General features: G+C 44.3%; 2 protein-coding genes and 1 long non-coding RNA gene across 3 annotated transcripts in view; 1 reads left to right on the top strand and 2 right to left on the bottom strand.

Annotated features, from left to right (window-relative positions):
• Positions 1–23,560, bottom strand: part of LOC119394085 (uncharacterized) — a 126,072-nt gene that overhangs the window by 23,007 nt on the left and 79,505 nt on the right. The window contains exon 3 of the mRNA XM_037661317.2: positions 694–970. Coding sequence (XP_037517245.1) covers positions 694–970 — 277 coding nt within the window. The remainder of the gene's footprint in view (positions 1–693; positions 971–23,560) is intronic.
• Positions 10,930–12,513, top strand: LOC119394086 (uncharacterized). Its single transcript, XR_005184050.2, has 3 exons — positions 10,930–11,185; positions 11,261–11,465; positions 12,399–12,513. It is a non-coding gene; the product is annotated as an uncharacterized LOC119394086 (long non-coding RNA).
• LOC119394084 (uncharacterized) lies at positions 12,373–22,505 on the bottom strand. The gene is made up of 13 exons (XM_037661316.2): positions 21,815–22,505; positions 21,128–21,196; positions 20,917–21,033; positions 20,751–20,847; positions 20,315–20,549; positions 19,555–19,921; positions 18,448–18,618; positions 18,137–18,323; positions 17,515–17,658; positions 16,866–16,964; positions 16,636–16,807; positions 16,367–16,518; positions 12,373–16,313 (listed from the first exon to the last, which is right to left on the bottom strand). The coding sequence occupies exons 1-13, from the start codon at positions 22,133–22,135 to the stop codon at positions 16,105–16,107; spliced, it is 2,340 nt and encodes a 779-aa protein (XP_037517244.1). The 5' UTR covers positions 22,136–22,505; the 3' UTR covers positions 12,373–16,104.

The following is a 23,560-nucleotide window of genomic DNA, read 5'->3' on the forward strand; positions in this document are numbered from 1 at the left end:
CACGTGGCTGCGACGATGAAGAATGCCGCAGCAAGAGTGGGAAATATGGAACTCTTATTGGGCGAACTTTTGCCTGGAAATTGAAAAGTCAAGGTACATGTAATTCACGCTGTATACTGATAGCGGCGAGAACAGTCGGCGGCCGTCAAGAAATCTGATCAGCTGTAAGGCGCGTCGGCATTTATGGATGTGGCATCTAAGATCCCAGCCTTACCGCCGGTGGTCACGTTAGTTCCAGAATAAACTCAACTGTTCACGTTGCGCGCTCAAGCTTATCAGAGCAATCTGAAATAATCGGGAATGTTCGACATGCCGGCGCGGCTCGCGCAAGGCGGTGGTTACACGTGTATCGGGTCGGTTACATGAAAAATACAAAAAGAAGCACCCGTGGCAATATGACCAGAAGTGGAGGTGCCTCTCGCTTATTATGTACGTACCATGCATTCACTGCTTGGCTAGAGCTCTGTTCGGCGGTGTAGACATGTCAGCCAACCGTGCAAACGTCACTTACGCAAAACGCTCACAATATCAGATCTATGCCAGCGTTGACTGGCAAAGTCTCTCGACAACATATTACTCAAACAAAACAAAAAACGACGGCGCCACCAATGGAATGTGGCTACATTTTCTTGTTGTCTCTAACTTCAATAGTAACACTGCCAGTGATAAAAAAAAAGCCCGCGCAAGCCTCACCAAAGCTGTACCCGTAGTGCTCCAGTTCCTCTTCGTAAGACGGTGGTGGAGGGATTGGACTAGGCGTGGGCCTCGGCTGACCGCGACCCCTGAAGCGGGCGACCACGCGTCCGCGACCCCTTGGGGGTGGCCGTGTCGGAGGCGGCGTGTGGTTCTCGGGCACCTCGTAGTAGTAGTAGTCGTCGGGAGAGGCCGTGGTCGTGGACGTTGTAGACCTCACACGGCCTCGGACCAGTCGGAAACCTGGCCTCGGCTGTCTTACGGCTTGTCGCCGTGCCTGCGTAGTTGAGATAGGTATAATGCATACTTAACTAATCCGATTTTACCCCACAAAACCACAGACGCTATTCTCATCAGTCTATATTGGAACAGCCTAATCACATTTCAGTTTTATTTATTTATTTATTTATTTATTTATTTATTTATTTATTTATTTATTTGTTTACTTATTTATATCTATCTATCTATCTATCTATCTATCTATCTATCTATCTATCTATCTATCTATCTATCTATCTATCTATCTATCTATCTAGTTCAAAAAGCGACGATACAGTAAGGAAGGCGACAACACGAGCGCTCTGTGTCCTCATCCTCACTTCCCTTTCCCACCATGTTGTTATACTGTAGTATACAAGGCTATTCTATGCTTTACCTTCTCCCCTCCTCCTTTTCCTCCTCCTCACAATCCTCTTTCACAAACCCTTACTATACTATACTATACCATACTATACTACACATGACTATGCTATGGTTCCTATATATATATATATATATATATATATATATATATATATCCTCTTTGTGTCTCTTTCTCTCTCTCTCTCTCTCTTTCTCGTTCTCTTGCCCATAGCAACGCAATCATATGATTCACAAAAGTGCTTTGCTAGCATGCCTGGATAGCCGAGTACAATAAAAAAAAGAAAAGCCTGGATAGCAAAGTGGTTACGGCGCTCGCCTTCGTCCCATGGGTACCTGGGTTCGAATCCCGCTCTGCCAAGAAATTTTTATTTTATTTATTTATTCTCATCCTTTTCTCCACTTCACTTCTCCTCTCCTCCTCCTTTCCTTCTTCCAACGCGTTGCTAGGCGACCCTCTAGGCGTTGCTAGTTGTTGCTAGGCGAAGCCAGACACAGCTGTCCCAAGTGGTTGCAAGGCAACGCGAGTTTCTGCGAACGATCCAGCGCCGAACCTCGAGGTTAACACTTTCGTGACCGCGCCTATCCCCATCAATAGCCTGTTATTGATGACTTCAAGTTGAAACTTTGGCGCTCTCTGAGCACTTCTGGACAGCTAACTCCCTTTAAAGGGTAAAAGAGGCAGTAGTTTATCAGTTTCGCTTTTCAGTTTCTTTTTTTCGTCGTGGACGGATTTTTAAAGCTCCTTCGCAGTCGGTGAACTGGGCGCTCGTGGTTTCGGTTACGGCGTCGATGTCGCTCGCGGGTGTTCCACAAAAACAGCGAATTTCGACTGACTCCGGTTACTCTGAGCGTCATTCTCCTGATGACGGTAGCAGCACCGACACGGAAGACGACTTCCATTCGTCAGACGTCAGTACGGATGGCGATAGTGCGTCAAACCGCCCCGGAACATCAGCAGGTATACGCCAGTAAGTTTCGCTCTCTCCTCGGGCCGTTTTATCACGGTTGCGCCTAGATGTAAACACATCCGGTGCGTACTAAAAGTCACAGCTCTTATCTGCTAGGTGTCAGCGTCGTTCGGGCGGAAGCATTTGGCGCCGGCTGCAGAAAGAGCGGAGTTCTGCCGGCGAAGACGGCGTGGAGTGTAGCTTGACCAGCGCTCCGGAGTGCCACGCGGCAGCTCCTCGGTGATTAGCAGGAGATGCGCATGTTCATCGGACTTTTGGTGTACACGAGAATCGTCCACGTCCCGCGCCTGCATTGCTATTGGAGTCGACGACATATATTTCCATGCCTTCTTCCACCGTCAGTGATGCCCCGGAAAAGGTTCAAGGCGTTGCTGGCCATCTTGAGTGTCTCTGATCCTGCGAAGACGACCGTCGCATTCCACGGGAAATTTCACCGCGTGAACGATTCATCCGTACTATTTTTTCAACCACGTTGGAACCTTTCGGTGGATGAAAAAAAATTCGGCAGATCCCACGCACTGTGGGAATCGATGTAATGCGAAGCAGACAGCAAAGAGCTGCATACATAGCCTTGCTTGTCTTTGAGCCAAATGAAATCATTCATGCCATGGCATCTAGTCCACCATATATCGCATGTTTGCCATGCACGCATGCATGCACAATCTAGTGTACACCATGCCAGTGAAACGCATATTCTGGTATATAAATGCATGACCTGTCGTTTATGTTCATCACGCACTCGTGTCATGCCATACCGATTTTGGTATATATCATGTTAACAAAACGGCCGGAAGCGCACCATGACAGTGGCATGTAAATCATACCGTACATGACATGCATAACATGATTCGCATGTTAAGACCTCTCATTTATGTTCGTCATACAGTCACATCGCGCAATACCAATTTTGGTGTATATCAAAGGAGCGAAATGGCCGTGAGTGCACCATGACTAGAGCATGTAAATCATGCCATACATGACATGAATATTATGGTTTTTCATGTTACCACCTGTCACTAATGTTCATCATACAGTCACATCGCGCAATACCAGTTTTGGTGTATATCAAGCTATCGAAACGGCCGCGAATGCACCATGAGCGTGGCGTGTAAGTCATGACATACATGGCATGCATGTCATGGTTTTCATGTTACCACCTGTTATTCATGTTCTTCATACAGCCACATCATCATCATCATCATCATCATCATCATCATCATCATCATCAGCCTGTCTACGCCCACTGCAGGGCAAAGGCCTCTCCCATGTTCCGCCAATCAACCCGGTCCTGTGCTTTCTGTTGCCACGTTATACCTACAAACTTCTTAATCTCATCTACCCACCTAATTTTCTGTCTTCCCCTCACGCGTTTGCCCTCTCTTGGAACCCAGTCAGTTACCCTTAATGACCACCGGTTATCCTGCCGACGTGCTACGTGGCCGGCCCATATCCATTTCTTCTTCTTAATTTCAACTATGATATCCTTAACCCCCGTTTGTTCCCTGACCCACTCTGCTCTCTTCCTGTCTCTTAAGGTTACACCTATCATTTTCCTTTCCATCGGCCACATCGCGCAATACCAATTTTGGTGCATATCAATCTAGCGAAACGGCCACGAGTGCGCCATGAGCATGGCATGTAAATCATGTCGTACATTTCATGCATATCATGATTATCATGTTACCACCTTTCATTTACGTTCGTCATACAGTGGCGTCGCGCAATACCAATTTTGGTGTATACCAAGCTAGCGAAACTGCCGGCAATGCACAATGAGCGCGGCATGTAAATCATGACATACATAACCTGCATGTCATGATTTCCATGTTACCACCTCTCATTTACGTTCGTCATGCAGTCGCGTCGCGCAATACCAATTTTGGTATATGTCAAGCAAGCGAAACGGCACGAGTGCGTCATGAGCATGACATGTAAATCATGTCATGCATGTCATGTATGTCATGATTTTCATGTTACCACGTCTCATTTACCTTCGTCGTACAGTCGCTTTGCGCAATACCAATCTTGGTGTACATCGAGCTAGCGAAGCGGCCGCGAATGCATCATGAGCGTGGCAATTAAATCATGACATACATGACATGCATGTCATGGTTTTCATCTTACCAACTATCATTCATGTTCTTCATACAGTCACATCACGCAATACCAATTTTGGTGTATATCAATCTACTGAAACTGCCGCTAGCGCATCATGAGCGTGGCATGTAAATCAGGCCGTACATGACTTGCATGTCATGATTTTCATGTTACCACGTCTCACGTTCGTCATACAGTCGTGTCGCGTAACACCCATTTTGGTGTATATCACGCAAGCAAAACGGACGCGAATGCACCATGAGCGTGGCATGTAAATCATGACATACATGTCATGGATGTCATGGTTTTCGTGCTACCACCTGTTATTCATGTTCTTCATAAAGTCACATCGCACAATACCAATTTTGGTCTATATCAATCTAGCGAAACGGCCGCGAGTGCGCCATGAGCATGGCATGTAAATCATGTCATACATGACATGCATATCATGATTTTCATGTTACCACGTGTCAATTATGTTCGTCATACACAAATGTCTCGTCATACCAGTTTTCGTATGTATCCCTTCAGTTAAACGGCCGCGAGCGCCGCGAGACCATGTCATGTAAATCATGCTGCACATGACATGCGCGTCATGATTTGCATGTTAGGACCTGTCATTATGTTCGTCATGAACTCTTGTCACGCCGTACCAATTTTGGTATATATGAAATTAACGGAACGGCCGCAAGAGCCCAAAGGCCGTGGAATGTAAATCATGCTGTCCATGACATGCGAGTCAGGATTTCCATGATATGACCTGTCATTTACGTTTGTGATAAGGCCATGTTATGACTCACCAATTTTGGTATACATCCGATTATCGGAACGGCCAGGGAGCCCAAAGGCCGTGGAATGTAAATCATGCTGCTGATGACATGCGAGTCATGATTTTCATGATATGACCTGTCATTTACGTTTGTGATAAGGCCATGTTATGACACACCAATTTTGGTATACATCCGATTAACGGAACGGCCAGGGAGCCCAAAGGCCGTGGAATGTAAATCATGCTGTTCATGACATGCGTGTCATGATTTTCATGATATGACATGTCATTTATGTTCGTAATAAGGCCATGTTATGACAAACCAGTTTTGGTATACATCCGATTAACGAAACGGCCAGGAGAGTACAAAGTTGTGGGCGGCTAGATAGATAGATAGATAGATAGATAGATAGATAGATAGATAGATAGATAGATAGATAGATAGATAGATAGATAGATAGATAGATAGATAGATAGATAGATAGATGGATGGATGGATGGATGGATGGATGGATGGATGGATGGATGGATGGATGGATGGATGGATGGATAGATAGTAGATAGATAGATAGATAGATAGATAGATAGATAGATAGATAGATAGATAGATAGATAGATAGATAGATAGATAGATAGATAGATAGATAGATAGATAGATAGATAGATAGATAGATAGATAGATACGCTCAAAGTCGCAGAAGTTCGCTAAGAAATGCTTCGCATTTAAAAAATGGTGAAATCGGTCAGTCTGGTATTTGGCAGTACATGAGGGACAAAGTGGTGAAATTGGTATACAAATTATGGGTTTTCGCAGATTCGGAAACGGAGTACACTGTTCATTTCAACGTATACATGGGAAGGCACGTCAGGGTGCCTAGCATCAACCACAAAAAAAAATTGAAAAATACCACAACTGCAAACACGGATCAAATCTCGGCCGCGGCGGTCGCATTTTCGATGGAGGCAAAAATGTTTGAGGCCCGTGTACTTAGATTTAGGTGCACGTTAAAGAACCACAGGTGGTCGAAATTTCGTCATTAGGAGTAATTTTTAATGAAAATCTTAATTGGGACCAACACGTTAATAAAGTGACTAGAAATATAGCTAGGACGTGCGGTATACTCTGTAAACTTTGACAGATGCTTCCAGTAAACAATAAACTTTAATCTATAATGCGTTATTTTCATCTCGCATAAACTACTGTAGTCTAGTGTGGGCAGATACAACTAAAGAAAATCGGAACAAAATATTTTTACTGCAGAAAAAAGCAATTCGTCATATTGCAAACGTACGATACAACGCACACACAAGTGATTTATTCAGCGAATATAACATTTTACCCATTGATCACATACACAGCTTTAAGCTTATTATGAAATACAAACAAAGCTTGCTATCAAACAACACTTGTTTTCTTAAACTGTGCAACCTCAGGAAAACTACACAATCTCATTATGACATTCGGAAAAGGCCTTCCTGGTTCGTACCTTATTCGCGAACCAATCATGCTTTGAGAAGACTCGAACACTGTATTCCCGCTTGTTTTAACATGTTTGAAAATAAAAACATTGCCATCTTTATTATACGCAAAACAAAACTTAAGAAGCTTCTCATCCAGAATAGCCGCATGTAGTTTGGCTTCTTCTTATTGTCCGGCTAAAATGCTATGTGTTAAAGAAACACCCTATAATAGTGCTCATGTGTGTAACATGTCATCCTACGCTGTTGCTTTCTTTGTAATTTTTTTTACGAGTTAAACATGTCACATTTCACTCCTCAGTGTTTCCCTTGTACTTCTCCAGAACTTGTGTTTTTTGCATACCCAATGTTGTGGATTTTTATAATCATTTTGTAATACTTTGTTAGCTGTTTAGCAATGTGCGCATTGTTTCATGATTGACCGCACGCTGTTTCCTTGTTTTATTTGTTGTTTTTCTCTTTTTGTGGTTTGCTTATTTCTATGTAAACCTGAAACTCTGATGTAATGTGCTGCTTTTTGTTTTTATTTCCTAATTTCCTGAAGTTCGGAACTCAAATGTCAAATTGTATTTCATATCTGTGCTCTGCGGATTTCTGATGCCAAGTGAAAAAGGGGTAGGAGCCTCGTCAAGCTACTAACATAGCAGCTTTTTGCTCTTATCCTTGCGTTTTCTTTCCGCAATTCTGTGAAGAAAATGCTCAATAAAACTGAACTGAACTGAACTGTTTGATCATCTGTCTTGTTAGTAGAAGCGCACCGTCAGAATCACTGTAAATTTGTTGAGAGTTGTGGTGTTTTCTTTAAGGAAAGCGTTGATGATAAAATGTAATTTTGTGTTTATCCTCACGCCGAGAAAATGGATTTACCATGTGCCACACAGTTATCAGCAATCACATGTAACTGTACATGCGACTTTAGCTCACTCCACTATTTCCAAGCGCTGGCGATGCCGGGGGGAGGGGGGGGGGGCTCAACCCTTTTCCCCCTCCGAAATCTTTCAATTTTCCATGTGTATATGTACAGGCAGACATACAAACACACGCACAATCATACATAAAGTATGGCTTATTGCCCCCCGCCCCACACCCGAAAATAATTTCTGGCTACGCTACTCTTGCCATGGTACGACACATTTGTGCAACCTATTCTCGTTAAATCGGTACTTCGCGCAAAAATTGTAGTTTTGTGTGAATGATAAATAACAGCTCTGTAAAACTGTCATTTGGGGTTCTTACAGTGGAAATGCGGTGAATAAAATTTCTGACCATAGAGTAACGGCAGAAGTAACGTACGTTACTTTTTTAGGGTAACTGTAACCGTAACGCGTTACCTTTTTTAAGAGGTAACGTACGTTGGTAACGCGTTCCTTTTTTGTTAGCGTAACGAGTAATGCATTTAGTTCTTTTTTTCGGTAACGCCTACAACACTGCCAATAACAGACAAAGCGATAGCCAACGTATCCCGCCTCACTCTAGCACGACTGTTATTCCCTACGTACATGAGGTTTCGCACAGGCTAAAGAAAGTTGCAGGTAAAAAAAAAAGGTGTCAGTGTTGTTTTCTGCGCACGCGGCAAGCTGGCCAGGCTGTGCCGCAGGGTTAACAGTGATGGACCTAAGAAACAAGCATGCACTAAGAAACACGCTACGCACTATGTTGAATGTGTTTCAAATTTCAGCGATTGTGTATAAGATACCATTCACTTGTGGGCGCTGTTACATCGGCCAAAGAGGCCGATGCATAGAGGATCGGTTGAGCGAGCACGCTTACTCTCTGAAAGGCTCTGTCCCCAGCCACCTGGCGGACCACTGTAAAAATTGTGGTTGTTAGCCGATTCTTGATAAGTGTGTGGTCGTGGGGCGCTATAACAAGCAGCGCGAACGCGAGATTAGCGAAGCCTTTCACATTGTACAGCACGATGTTTCTTTTGTTAGCGTACCCTCAATTTTGCTTCATGGCCGTGAAATTAGATATCTGGAGTCCACTGATTTGACAGGTCCTTGATAATGTTTGCCGTTTGCACGTGCACTTTGGCTTATGTTTGTGTTTTCTGCGCAGTACCTGTGTCCTATATATTGCACTTGTTTTTACAATAAACATTGGTTGTTAGTTCGGCGCCATGTATGTGTCCTCTTCTCGTCCCGCGTTTAGCGCTGTTTTTATTCTTCGTTTGCAATGCAGCACCAACCAGCCCAATCAAGCACATTGTTAAACTTTAGTATCGTAGTTAACATGGCAGCTGCGTACAGTGATAGAGACGCTGTCAGCGCTGTGAGCAGTGCGATTCTCCTCGGCCTTATCCACGAGCTCTGCTTATTGTTTAGTGCTGCTTAGTTCACTGTTCGCTACTATCGCCTGAGGAAGTGTTATTCAATCCTTACTTTAAAGAATTGATTGTAGAGCTTTCCATTTCAAGGTTACATTAAAGATTTACCACACACAAAAATCACGCCATATCCACGAAGTGAATTATGATTGAGGAGCTGGCTTTGAGATAATCGGGTAAACCGTGAATGCTCCGTACAATTCCTCTACTGTCATATAAAGACGTCGCACGTTGTTATAGTAGCGATTGTGGTCAGGTTGCTGTCGAATCACAAGCGGTCGCGGACCTTGCAGCTGTGGCCGAACGTGTGGTCGAGGAAATCGAGAAAATGTGGTTTTGCCTGCGTTAATATCACCTTCAAGGCGCTCAAAGAACAAGATGAAGAAGACTTCTTTCTCCTTCGCGCGAGCTGCGCCTGTAGTGGTCTCCTCTAGAACAAAGGTTACGCTTACGGCGCGGGACATTGCCCCAGCTTAAGAACCCGGCGAGCCAGCTCCTAAAACATATCCTCATTTGATTTGGAAGCCAATAAAAACTCTTATATATGTCGAAGCATTAAACGGCCTGTCTTTCTTTCTTACTGCGGTGGCTCGAGCGTTCAAACTCTTCACACACAGCGCAGGGATCCTATACGGTAGCTCGAGTCGTTTTGGGCCCAGCTCACAAAAATCACCCCGGTTTCTTTCAATTTCTCGATCTTTTGAATAAGAACTCACTTCTAACGGTCCCACAGATAACGCCACAATCACACGACCCTCGCGCAGTCCGTTCTTCAGACTTGGAAAGCTATCTCGGTCGAACTAAATCAACACCAGGTCTCGCACGCCTTCGGCCCCTTCTTCATTTACTTAAGGACTGCGGATGTGTGGATACACAAGCACGCCCAAAGTTCTTACTCCACGCGTCCAAAAAATAAGTTTGCCGCGCGTGGAACCTGCTTCTTCGCCCTATGGTGAGTGGGGGGGGGGGGGGGGGGGTTGCTCATTTCGAGGCTTCAGGCAGGTACGCAGCGCGGCGGGCGGCGATACCATTTTCAGGTCTTTGATCTTCGATGACAAAAACAGAACCCGGTCTTGGCACCGCTTCCGCTTAAGGAAACATTTCGGATACTCCCTCTCATCCCTCCCCGTCCTTTCTTTTCCCAAACTCCTCTTTCAGCTTCATCGCACCCACGCCTCTGCACCCGCGCACCAACTACACGCCCCTGCACTGCGCGAGCGAAAAAGCCTCCCTTTGCATCTGAGGCCGGCGTGTTGACGTTACCAGCTTGTGTACCGCACTCCTCGTAATTCTCTTGGATCTAAAAGAAGCAGATTTCATTTTTTTCTCTCTCTCTCTATCTCTTAGTTCTGAAGCTCTCCTTCGTTTTTGTTTCTCCCTCGCCCTCTTTTTTATTTCTTCAGTATGTTTGTGCAAACATACCTGTTCAACGGAACGCGAAAACGGGTGCTCGCAAAAAAAGAAAAAAGAACGAACTATTTCGAGGCGAAGAATGTGAGAGCGACGAAAGACTGTTTTAACTTGAGAGTCAAAATATTGACCTAGCATACGCAATGCCTCGCCGCGGTTGCCGTTTGGTTGTGCTAAGGTTGGTGTTCCTGGCTGCCTTAAAGGGGCCCTGCACCCATATTTTACCCTCCGATTTTTACATCGGAACGCGTTCTTTGTATCGTCCTGAGATGAATGCAAAAAGAATTTTGGAGATAGACGCACGGAAACGGAAGTTATTGAACTTACAAATTCAAAATAAAAGCAGACGACAGAAATTGGCGTACCCTTTCGTATTTCACTCGCCCAGTGACGTGTCACTGGAGTTTTGTCTGCTTCCAATCAAAACGCGACTTACATTTTGCCATAACGGAACCGCGCAGCACATGGTGGCCTTCTAGTCGCAAGCGGGCGCCGCTCCTTTTGACGGCTTATGTGCCACACAAGTTAGCTGACATGAGAGGGAAGAACGGTAGGCCGGCAGGCGGGAGGACGTTCGAACGTTTCAGAAACGATGAGCTCCTCCGACTGGACGGACCTTGAACGTGAACTCCTACGGAGAAGCGAAGCGCTAAGCGTCGTTCCGTATGACGACACGCCGCTGGAAATTTCAGCACCGTCACCGAGAGCGACGCTACAAGAGCACGACAGTGACGAGGGCCATGGAGAAGCACCGCGTCCCGAGGATCCCGACGACCACGTGGATCGCGCCAACATAAATTGGTGAGGCTATCGTGTGTTCGTTGACGTTTCGTTTCGTAGTCGCTCACGTGTTATGTGCATTTCATGCGCCTGCAGGTGTCGATGTGACCGGTGTGATCACACGCCTACGGCGTCAGAGCGGCTGTTCTGCCGTGATATGCCACAATGCGTAATGCGCAATGAACCATGCATTTGTGAAGATGATTATTTTTTTTACGCTGTGTCTTGACACAGAAGTGCTACATGTGGCGTACTGCGAGCTGCGAGAAAGGGGCGAGCAGCCGTTGATGGACATCCACAAGTAAGTGGCATTTCAAAGCTCTAATGCGGCCGTGGATCGTGTATGTGTTCGTCGCTTGGTACCCTCAGGAACTAGTTTTTTTTTGTCTATGATTTAAGCGTCTGCCATTCATTGTAACGGCAGATTGCGCTTTGACTTTGCTAAAGTTTCTGGCGTTATCTAGGCGTAAAAATAGCAACTGCCGGAGTTACGTCCATCGTGTTCGGCAAATAAGACGCTCCCACTATGCGTGTTTGGTGTCGTGGTCACTGGGTTGCGGAACGCTTGAGAGAGCGATGGCGCATGTGCGTTACTATTTTCCTGTTTTTGAGACATCATAGGCAAAAGTTTTTTTTTTTACACAGCTGAAATATGGGCCTTTTGGTGCATGCAGACGTTTCGCATGGCACTGATAACGCCTGTTCTTGCATGGGTAAATTTAATGCCTTTTACACCCAACAAACACAATTGTAAATGTTGTGTATTCGAAGAAATAGGACCAATGAAAATAATTGGCAACGAAATGTGTAGCAGGTTCAAACGTTTGTACTTAGAACCATTGCTGCAAGTTGGAATACGAGCCGGTTTTTGCTAAAGTTCAGAAGTGCACGTTTGCTTCTCCTCTCACTGCACATAATGTGGAATATAGCAGGTCGTCTTGTATTGTTTTCAAGGTTTACATCATGCACATAATGCAAACAGACTGCTGGATGCAAAATAAGTATGCGAGGCAATAAATAGGTGATGCTTGTACAGATCGCAATCCTGTACAGATGCCGTAGGATTTAGAAAACTCGTAGAAAAATTATGTTACTATGCTCTGTAGCAGCATGCTGTTAATTATGCTGCTGCAAGAAACGTGACAATACCGAATTTTTGAATGCATGTCACACCTGAAAGGTTCGAAATGGGCATTGGAGGCAGTGAATGTATATAAAAATGTTTATTTTACAGGAGGTATCGATACATTGCCTGTCGGCAGTTTACTCGTTGGATCTGGGGCCGGCTCGGGCCAAGAAACCGGAAAGTGGTTCCTGCTTGTGCTATTAGGCTCATCAGAAAAATGTTCCATCAGAAGATTATGCAGGATTTAAGTACCCGGAATTGCAATAAAAATCTAATCACAGTGGTTGTGTGGCTTCATAGCTTACTGGATTTTAACACAAACATGAAGTACATTCTGCAATACTTCATGGGAAATCATGCAGCCAAAGTGCCATTTCATCTTTATTGTCACAAAGGCAATGCAGAACTTGATTACAGTAAACGCACTGCAGGCACTGTAAGGTGGAGGGTATGTGCACATACAGGAGTAGCAGTAAAATTACGTACAACATATAATAGAGCAACACACTCAAGTGCAATGTACAGTGATGGTCAAAGAAAACATGTTTGGTCTATCTTTGAATGATACATCATCAGACAACTATAGTGAAAGCAACAAAAATTTATGTCCAATGTTAACCTGTCAAAACTACCACGAATATGAGGCATGTCGTAGTGGAGGGCTCGGGAAATTTTTGAGAATCTGGCATCGCACAGTACACAGATCTCTAGCATTTTGCCTCCATCAAAACGTGACCACTTGAATAGGAATAGGAATAGGAAAAGAACAGGAATAGAATGATTGTTTTGTTTCTGTCAGGATAACATCTACATAAGCATCGGTGATAAAATTCAAGGAAATATTGCAAAATTTAGCAATATTTCCTCAGAAGCATCACTTGCGTCACAAGTGAGGAGGCAATGTCACACTAGTGCACATTTTGCGAAGGTCAAGTGAAGAGTCAACTACCGATACACACATCAGTCATGGTGGCATCGAGTGTTCCTGAAGATGTTCGCAGATGACTTGGTCTACGATAAGCTGCAACCCTCAACCCTAACGGCACCCATAATTAGTATTGTTGTCTGTGAGTGCTATACAAGCGTTCCGCCACAGCGGAAAGGGGCTAGTGTCGACAAGTGACAGAAGCTGTATGACAGAAACACTTGATTAACATCGTTGCATCGATGCGTTCAACCGATGTGCACAGAAATCACGACAATAACTGTCTCGCGCATCACTGTGAAGGCCATATAAATCACATTTCTTCTCAGAAGAAAAGATTTGTGTGAAAAAGTCGTAGCTACTCTAGGTATATTTTAATACGTTTCTCAACATTTGGTTCATCTGTGCTTCAGTGTTCATCTTGGTGATAAATTAGTGATATGCAGCCAATGGCAGGAACAATCTGTTAAAATGATGACTTTCAATGGCAGTACGGTAGAACAAAAACATTGAACCAGAGGTACAATGAAAAGTACGCTTTGGTAGCGCATAAGACAAAATTTAATCTCATAAAAATGATTAAGCATGTCAGCAGAGATATCTTTCTGTCTAAGTGTTACTCAGTCTTCTGCTTGTCTACGAAATCTACAGGGTGCTATATTTTCCCCTAATGAACTGGCCAGAATACTATCCACACTGACCCAATTATAGAGGATGTTTTATATTCCCACAAACACATTCTATGTAGGCAAGCAAGGTATGCATGCAATTACTCTACTACCTTTACACTGCTTCCTAGAACCTTCTTCTAGCCATTTGCTAGAAAATGGCAAAGGCTGTGATTAGACAAGTTATTATCTAAGAAAGCAGCAATTTTATGAAAATTAGGTGAGCAGCACTGCTTTTAGTAATGTAAAACTTTCAAAACAAAGCTCCTCTTGCTGCCGAGACAAGACTGGGGTGAACAAAAAATATAATCAGTCCACCAGAAAGAAGCATCTTCTTTAGCTGCTTAGCCCAATAACTCTGAAGCATCAGCAAATAAATTTCAAATGTCGAATGACGCCTACGCCGACATCGCAGCCATATTGGTCACACTTAAAGAATGGTTCATATGTGACGTAAAAGAAGCATGCGTATACATCAAGTGACAAGGTACCGAAAATGGATCAGAAACACAGCGCACGTGATATTCAAAGTAGTTCAGGGTGGAACAGACAGAAATTTAAGGCTTGAAGAGATGAGAAATTGTCAAGCTATGATTACCGATGGAGCCAACGTTTGGACATACAGTCCCTGTGTTGAAATGTTGTTTCCCAAGATGTTTCTTATTTAACTATTTCTTCTCAGTTTATGTTAAAAGTCACAAAGCATGTTCTCTCGCGATAACTATGTGGAGATGAAAATATACAACAGGCAACAAGCACTTACGAGTCTAAACACACATTGCCTAGAAATCAAAGCCAGCAAGTATTGCATCCTCAGGCGCACATCGCAAAAATTTGCTACATTTCATTGTATCTACAATGCTTGACTGAATTCTTTGCTTCTGCCCACCGCTTCTGTGAAGCCTCTGCAAAGTTCTTGTCAGAGCCTGCCTCAACCTCAAAATAACAGTAGGGCTGAAACATGCAGCGCTGCTGAAAAGGTTGCAGTATGCACTGATGAATACATTAACAAAGAAGTGCATAAATAAGACGATTACACAAACAAGTAAACAAGCAACCAGCCAAACAAATAAAGAAACTTTGGAAGCCCATTAGCCATGCATAACACTTTCGGACGATGATCTAAATGAAATCATTTGTACATACAATACTTAGGGCATGTCCTGCACTGAGCACGCCACAAATCGCGATTGCTGTGCAGCTACGAGTTCACTCTTCGATAGCCTTGGCTGGATGAGCTGGATCATGGCCAGAGGTATGCACTGATGAATACATAAGCAAAGAAGTGCATAAATAAAGCAATTACGCAAAGAAGTAAACAAGCAACCAGCCAAACAAATGAAACTTTGGAAGCCCATCAGCCATGCATAACACTTTCGGACGATGATCTAAATGAAATCATTTGTACATACAATACTTATGGCATGTCCTGAACTGAGCACGCCACAAATCGTGATTGCCGTGCAGCTATGAGATCACTCTTCGATAGCCTTGGCTGGATGAGCTGGATCATGGCCAGAGGTATGCATTTATGAATACGTTAACAAAGAAGTGCATAAATAAAGCAATTACGCAAAGAAGTAAACAAGCAACCAGCCAAACAAATGAAACTTTGGAAGCCCATCAGCCATGCATAACACTTTCGGCCAATGCTCTAAATGAAATCGCTTGTACATGCAATACTCATGGCATGTCCTGCACTGAGCACGCCACAAATCGCGATTGCCGTGCAGCTACGAGTTCACTCTTCGATAGCCTTGGCTGGATGAGCTGGATCATGGCCAGAGGTATGCACTGATGAATACATAAGCAAAGAAGTGCATAAATAAAGCAATTACGCAAAGAAGTAAACAAGCAGCCAGCCAAACAAATGAAGAAACTTTGGAAGCCCATCAGCCATGCATAACACTTTCGGACGATGATCTAAATGAAATCATTTGTACATACAATACTTATGGCATGTCCTGAACTGAGCACGCCACAAATCGTGATTGCCGTGCAGCTATGAGATCACTCTTCGATAGCCTTCGCTGGATGAGCTGGATCATGGCCAGAGGTATGCATTTATGAATACATAAGCAAAGAAGTGCATAAATAAAGCAATTACGCAAGGAAGTAAACAAGCAACCAGCCAAACAAATGAAGAAACTTTGGAAGTCCATCAGCCATGCATAACACTTTCGGCCAATGCTCTAAATGAAATCGCTTGTACATGCAATACTCATGGCATGTCCTGCACTGAGCACGCCACAAATCGCGATTGCCGTGCAGCTACGAGTTCACTCTTCGATAGCCTTGGCTGGTTGAGCTGGATCATGGCCAGAGGCTTGGGGCTGCTGCTGGTGCTGCTTCGCTGCTGCTGTGCCTTCTTGAGAGAACTGCATGAAGAGCTCTCGTGCAGCATCTCCGTCATTAGCTTGTCCACATAAGCTGCACAGAAAAACACGTTACGTGTTGTGAACACTCATCTGAATACTACATACCGTAAGTTGGCTTGCTTTTTACTGGGCAAACAACTTCCGCTCCCTTCTTTGCACGGAGCATTTTCCTCTTCCATCTGAGTGCACAATTTCTTGCCACTACTGCCTGCTCTCGACCTGCATTTTCGTTGTGGTGAAGAGCAGCCAACTGTGTCCTGTAAAGCGCAATGCAGCATTGAAAGAGTTCAGGCACCCTGACAGTCAAATCAAGCACGAACTCAACAATATGTTCTGATCAAATTGGGAAAACATTGCACGCAAGTGACACACACCTTGCACGCATCATCATGGTGCTGAATGCGACAGACTTCGGGGCAAATCTTATTAGGAGACTGTGATACGATTCAAGTCCATAAGTTTGTCCAGAAGAGGAAAGCTTCCTTATATCCTTCAGTAGCCCCTGTTCTGTAGCTATGCTCACGAGACGTGCGTAAGCCGGGGTGCCTAAAAAGATGTGCTTTCATGAGTGTCTCGCCAAACCACACACAAAGTATACACTTACCTGGTGTCAACCACTTTCCATTTTGCACATCCCCGTGCAGACACCTCGGATAAGGGCTGTCATGGCCAGCGTGCATGTTTATGACGTGGTTCAGCATGCCTGGAAAGCCATTAAAGTTCCCAAATAGGTTGTGCATTTGCCTGATAATGCGGAAGCTTTTTCAAAGTAAACTCATTTACTGCGTGTAAACAATTGTGGAATGCTTTACTTAGAGTAAGAAGTAAATACAGTTGACACCACGAGCTCAGGACCGTTTTTCTCTAAGTCAGGACCGTTTTTCTCTAAACTACCATGAAAATAGTTTGACCAAAAACAGCAGGCATATTTATCACATAAGTTTCTGTACTTATGGAGTCACAATACAAATTGTATTGGCAGGAAATGTTCAACATTAGTTTCCTGCTTACCTTATTGAATTATGCCACCTATTAAAAAATTTGGAAGTATGAAAGTGAGTTCACAAAGAAATCCTTCAGGAGTGTGACGTACGCGTTAAGATAACTACAGCAATCGACAGAAAGCAAAAGGTTACAAAAAGAGGTAAAAGGGCTTTGATAAATGAGATAATACCTCATTTACAGTATTAGCAGCGAAATCGACAAACATTGTTATGTTTAAGAAATGGTTTGGTAAAATCACGTTCACTTACTCTTCCACATGGCTACCAGTAGATCCCCGTCACCTTCACTAACGGCAACACACCAGTACAGATGGTTGACCACTGGCTGTATCCAATCTTTCAAGGCAGCACAAGCAGATTTCTTGGCTGCAACTGTGAGCTTTTTCTTGACACCTGTATTTTAAAACAGTAGACTGCGTATTATTGTGTCACATAACACCAGCAACTTAGCACTTTACTAGCTGGATAATAAAATGCTTACAAGAGGGGAAAAACATTGCAAAATAATGAACTCAGACTTTTTACTGTACACTATGGTGCACTTGTGTGTGGAGAGTGCTAGGCAGTATGGAAAGTACAAGAGTAAACAAAAAAAGATCCATGCTCCTTCCCCGACTATACTTCCTATTGGTAATGTTCAGATAAATTATCCATCAGTTGAAGCTGGGCTCGAAAGCTACCCAAATTTAAATGAATTTGTGCTACCGTTGTTCTTATGGGCCACCCAAGCTGCACATATATTTACGAAAGGTCATAACAAGCTCATGTATACTTGTATGTGAAAATGCTGCTTTCCAGGGCCCATAAAAATTAATGCAACACCATTTGGCTTTCTAAGGGCACAAAAAGTTTGCCAAGTGACCTTGCTTACCTTTACCAACATGCCACGCGTCGTAGGTATGTTCAATACCCGGCTCACATGTCCTCATGTACTTTTTGATGCCCACGTGCCTGTCAGTAGTTAATGAACAAATAGTGACGTTCTGGTCCTTTAGCTCCCCAAGTCCCTTCTTCAGGCCAAATTTTTCCATGGCATTGCTGGATCTCACCTCGCTGTTCTAAAGTGTGCAATAAAGGCATATTTTACAGTGCATTAATAGAACATCTAGTGCAGTGCTAGTGCTGCAACTACATATTAAAACAGCAAGAATGCACAGCAAAGTCACAACTAACTAAACTCACCTCTCCAAGCTGCACCTGAACGAAATGGATGATTTTACTAGTTTGAATGGCCATGAAAGTGTAAGTCATGAACTTCGCAGAAAACCCGGGAGAGTCGCACCGGCCGTCACCAGCTAATGCTACTGGTCCATGAAGGCTTTCGATTACAGCCTCTCGTTCAGTGTCCCAAACCTATAACACAAGCACACCAAGCTTCTAAGAAAAGTTGAAAATGGCAGCATTTATTCATACGTGATCTCTTTTCTCATGAAAACAGTACCACTGCTTGACACAGCACAAGTAGTAGCCCATAATCATGGTAATAGACTTTATGTTGGTGCTGTTTTCATCTGGAGTGAGCCAACTAAATGAACTGTCAGCTACGTTTTCTGACTGATTAGCTGCTATGCACACTCAGCAGCTATGCATTGTCCTGCTGGGAATAGAGTTATGGGTTTCATTTTCTGCAGTAGCAACAAAAATAATCATAATATTGCTCTACTGATCCTAAAAATTGAAGTGCCTGAAATGTGCTCACCACTGAACCTCACCGAAACTGACTTTGATGAAAAGCTGTGCTACATTTGTAGCAGTCAAGGAAGCACCTTGTAGATAATCTTCAACCGATTCACTGCGCATTTCCTATTCTTAAATGGAATGTATTGCAATACTAAGTGTGACAAAATGCTGGCTGAATTAGCTATATCATGCCATGGCAGTGTCTTCAGCAAGGCGATCCTCTGCAGCGTTATGCAGTGCAGTGAAGTTAAATGAACGCTAGTTGTCCACTTGGGAAGCGTGTACAAATGTGTATGTCGTGGTTCAAGCTGGTTGAGGCAACACACATTGTGTGAGAAGCCCCTAAAATTAGTTATGTGTAATTGTACACATAAGCGTGCGCAGGGTTCCCCTTCAGGGGGGGCGAAGGTTCGTCGCAGCGCCCCCCTCCCTATTATGTCAATGTATGCGGCTGCCTTTGCGCCCCTCTTCTCGCCCCCCCTACAATGTATAGGGCTGACTTTGCGCCCCCCCTTCTCGCCCCCTTGGCCCCCCCCTGTGCACGCCTATGATTGTACACACAGCCGCTGAAAGTGATACTGTACAAATTATAGTGCGCTTGGTACCTACACGTTGTATGGCGGGCTGGAACAGTGCACCTTGGTAGCTGTAGTAGGTCCTCGTAGATGGCACTTGAATATTGGCTTGCTTCAGCAGCCTCAGAACTTTCTCAGGACTCGCGCCTGAGAAGCATATAGCGGCACACAAAAGCATGCCACCCAAAGCCCTATTAGAAACTTTTGGTTGGCTCAACCAACAACTCTTGTGCCCACAAGCACAGGTGGTCTCAACTTGTAGAAGGGAGCCATAGAGTGTAGTTTCAGCTTTACACGATGCTTGGCAAACTGTGCACATGCTGAATAGCTCCATCAAGCAGCTTTCAAAAACGATGTACTGTTTTTCAGCGCTAGGTGGCACAGAATCACAACCACTTGGTCTGCAAAAAAACAGCATAAGACAAAAATAACTACTTGTAGGGAAGATTACATTTGAATAGGTGGGAACAGCACAGCAACCAGTAAAGAAAATATGTCTACAACAGTAACGTCATGGATCTCATGTTTCATCACTGATCTCTAGGTGGCAGTTGCGACATTGGCCACAGCATGTGCACTTCACTGCGCACGATGTGCAAAAATACTTGTTCACATGCATTTATATGTTTGTTCAAAAACACCAGTTGGCCAAAATTATTCTGCCATTCCTCACTACAGTATGCTTCATGAGAAGGCTGTAATGCTTGCACAAATATTTACAATTGTTTCAATAACAAATTTAACTGTTCCCTGGACAAATGCTATTGAAAGTACATCAACGCATGAAGCCTTACAGATGTGAGTCATGAAATGATGGCTCATATGTTTCGTCGAGATCCTTTGCCGATGGCAGTGGTGTCGAGCATCTTATTGGAGATGATGGAAGCGGTGCTCTTATACGGTGACCTGATGAGTCAAGTATCTCTGCAGTGTCTTCCAATTCATCCCCACATCCCGCAGTTGACCAAGCCTGGAAGTCCGTCTGTGTCCCTTCGGAACGAACTTTTGGAGTAGTTGCCACCTGCACACCTGAAGCAGAATGCTGGCTTTTTAGTGCCCTCCTACAGCCACATAACTCAACACGTCATTTGGAGTGGCATGTCTCATCACTAAACAAACTTGACTTTTTGGAATGTGTAGAAAGCTTAGAATGCAGGAATTTTCACCACGTTGAAATATAACTACAAAGTGCGTATATTTTTCAAGCAGCTATGTTAGCATTTAGCATACCTTTCGACACCATGTGTGTAGCTTGCACCCCATCAGTTTGCACAGCAAAATGACGCATTCTGCAGTAACTGTGGTCACTTCTGGCACTCTCTTTAGGCTGCAAACAGCAATAACAAAACGCCGTCAACATGTTTACTTCAAGTCTCCGAGAGTTAATTCTGCATACCTTGCAACCGGCAGTCAGATGAGTGAGGGACATGTCACCGCATGCTCCGGTGTCTGTGCCAACTTCTGCATTGCAGCCAATGGCGAAGTCCGACTCCACGAAATGAATGCTGTTATCCTGTTCAGAAAGGTTAAAACAGCACAATTCTTGCAGCTACTTCCAGTTTTCAAGAAGAGTTCACATGTGAATACACAGCAGGTAAAAAGCCTACCGATGTGTTGGTGAGTGCTGAAGGATTGTGTTCCACTGTCCATGATGCTTCCATAGGGCATACAAGCATCTGCAAGATTAAAAGATAGGCTGTGATTCTGCACAGTAATTCATAACCTTGGCCAACGATTCGTCATACAACAATCTCACAGCCATGCTCCAGCTGCCTCATCTAGAACTGCATAACTGGGTGGTCAGGCTTTGTGTTCTGCGGATATGCGCACACTCAAGAGATCGAAGTTTGACGGTTGCACAGTGGCAACAAATGCAAGCGGTTGCATACGCAACAACGTCGCAGGCTGTGCCTAGTGTTATGTCGAAATTTAACGATGAACAGTTGCAAAAGTTACGTTACATTTGTTAACATTATTCATCACCCGGCGTGACGGGTTCTTTTTTTTGCGAATAAGTTTGAAGTACAGGCTCTATAGTACTCGCGGCAGCGTAAGTACGATAGTGCCTGAGCCTCTGTGGTAAATATACTCGACTGCGCGCAGGGTGCCTGGTTTCAAATCCTGCAAGAACCAGGGTTTTTTCCTCTCATTTTGCGTGATTGCGGTTACGAACAACGGCAGTAGCGGCGCGGAAAACTACGCCACAAAAAAAAAAAAAAGGCTCTTGTCATATGTTAACAGCTTTCGCGGTAAAAACTGACTAACCACACGGCAGTTCACAAATTTGTACTCACGGCAGCGTCTGTTCCTGTGCGCTCTTCAGTAATAGCACGTCCAACCCCAGCAGCAGATGCGCTGCCTTTCGGAACTGCGTCGGGGCACAGCCGCCGTCGCTTCATACCACGTTGAGTCTCGGAGCCAACACGTGTGAAGGCGCGCTCGTCGAAATGCAGCGAGCATACCCGGCGTGCCAGTGTACTTCCACTGCTTCCACAGCCTAGCGCCTCCAACCACATTTTCCGTCGATCATCGGCCGTGGGAAAAGAATGAAACGACAGTCCCCCAGTTTCGCTGCTGCTTGCGCAGCCGGTTACCGCGCACTTATATCGAACCATGAGGAACGTGCACACAATCAAGTTTACTCAACACAATGCTGGCAGGTGACAAATACCAAAGACGACACCAGCAGTTGATGGTAGGTACGCAAACACACCTAGACACCTCGAGCACATGGAAAATCTGTGTAAGAAAGAAATGCAAAGCACAGTGTATTGATGAAGGCTGCGCCGGCTGCGCCTTGAGTAGGCCGTTCGGCAGCGCCATCTGTGTCGCAGTTTCTGATAAGTTAAAATCGATGCACAAATTGGTGTTCTTTTCGCAGCTGTAACGAGCATTAAACACAGTAAAATGAGTAAATTCCACATACTCAGTGTGTCGCAAGCGTGTACTATATATTATTTATTTCCCACCAATCAAAACGAACAGCATAAGTCACGCACGCTACCTCACTTCCTGTAACAGAAATTGTCGTTGTACGACGCTGCAATCGGCGCGGAAACCCATTTCGGAAGCAAATTAAAATATCAAACGCTTCGTTCTCGCCGCTTTCGTTGGTGCCACAGCCGTCACCAAGACCCATAGAAAGCAAACGGCCGATAAAAACAACGTGCGTAATTGAGGGTGCAGGGCCCCTTTAAAACTAAGTCGCTACACTTAAAAAAAAATTGCGCTGCTCTTGCTTTTGTTATTCTTCTTTTTTATTTGCTTCTCGCAACGAGTCTCAGCACTGTATATAAATAAAGATACAGGTGCATTTAACTAGAGGTCTATAACAATAAGAATACAGTTGCGCCTCTCGTTGCACTGTGAACGCCAGATAGATTTAAAAAGCTAGCCATTCCGTTGGCTGCTCCGCACTTCACGAGGACAGCAATTATAAAGACTGCAGTTTTACATTCAGCAAAAATTATTTGAAAAAAAGGACACACTGGTCCACTTAGAACAACTCAAATTGACTTTTTCAAGTTTTCTGTCAGACACGTAAGAGCTTATCGAGATTGGTGACACGCCACCGCTATCAACGAATGACAGGCTTTTGGCGATTCAATTGCCGGCTATGTATGCCAGGTAACCCCGTCTACTGCACCACCAGCACCTCCACCCGTACCGGACTTATTGGGCTCAAGGTCCAACAGTTATGTTCCGTCAGTAAAAGGTTGTCAAGCTCGTCCAGCGGGTAGCAAAGTCCAAGGGCCGAATCCACCAAGAATTTAGTTCATAGGGGCTTTTGTACCATTGGCCAGATGCGATCGCTAATTAGTATATATGCAGCGTCGCCATCGGCTGAAATTTTCGCTTACGGAAAATTCCAGCGTAGATCATTTCTGTGAATACGGGCCCAGATAAATCGATATGCTGAAGGTACTTTTCCTTGAGCACCTTCAGGGCTTTCGGCCATTGCTATGAAGACGAATCAGGCATTTCTGAATCAAAGTGCTGCTTTCACATATTACGTCCACGCTACGGTGCACAAACATGAG

Source organism: Rhipicephalus sanguineus, chromosome 5, assembly GCF_013339695.2.
Source record: "Rhipicephalus sanguineus isolate Rsan-2018 chromosome 5, BIME_Rsan_1.4, whole genome shotgun sequence".
NCBI classification, from domain to species: Eukaryota; Metazoa; Arthropoda; class Arachnida; order Ixodida; family Ixodidae; genus Rhipicephalus; species Rhipicephalus sanguineus.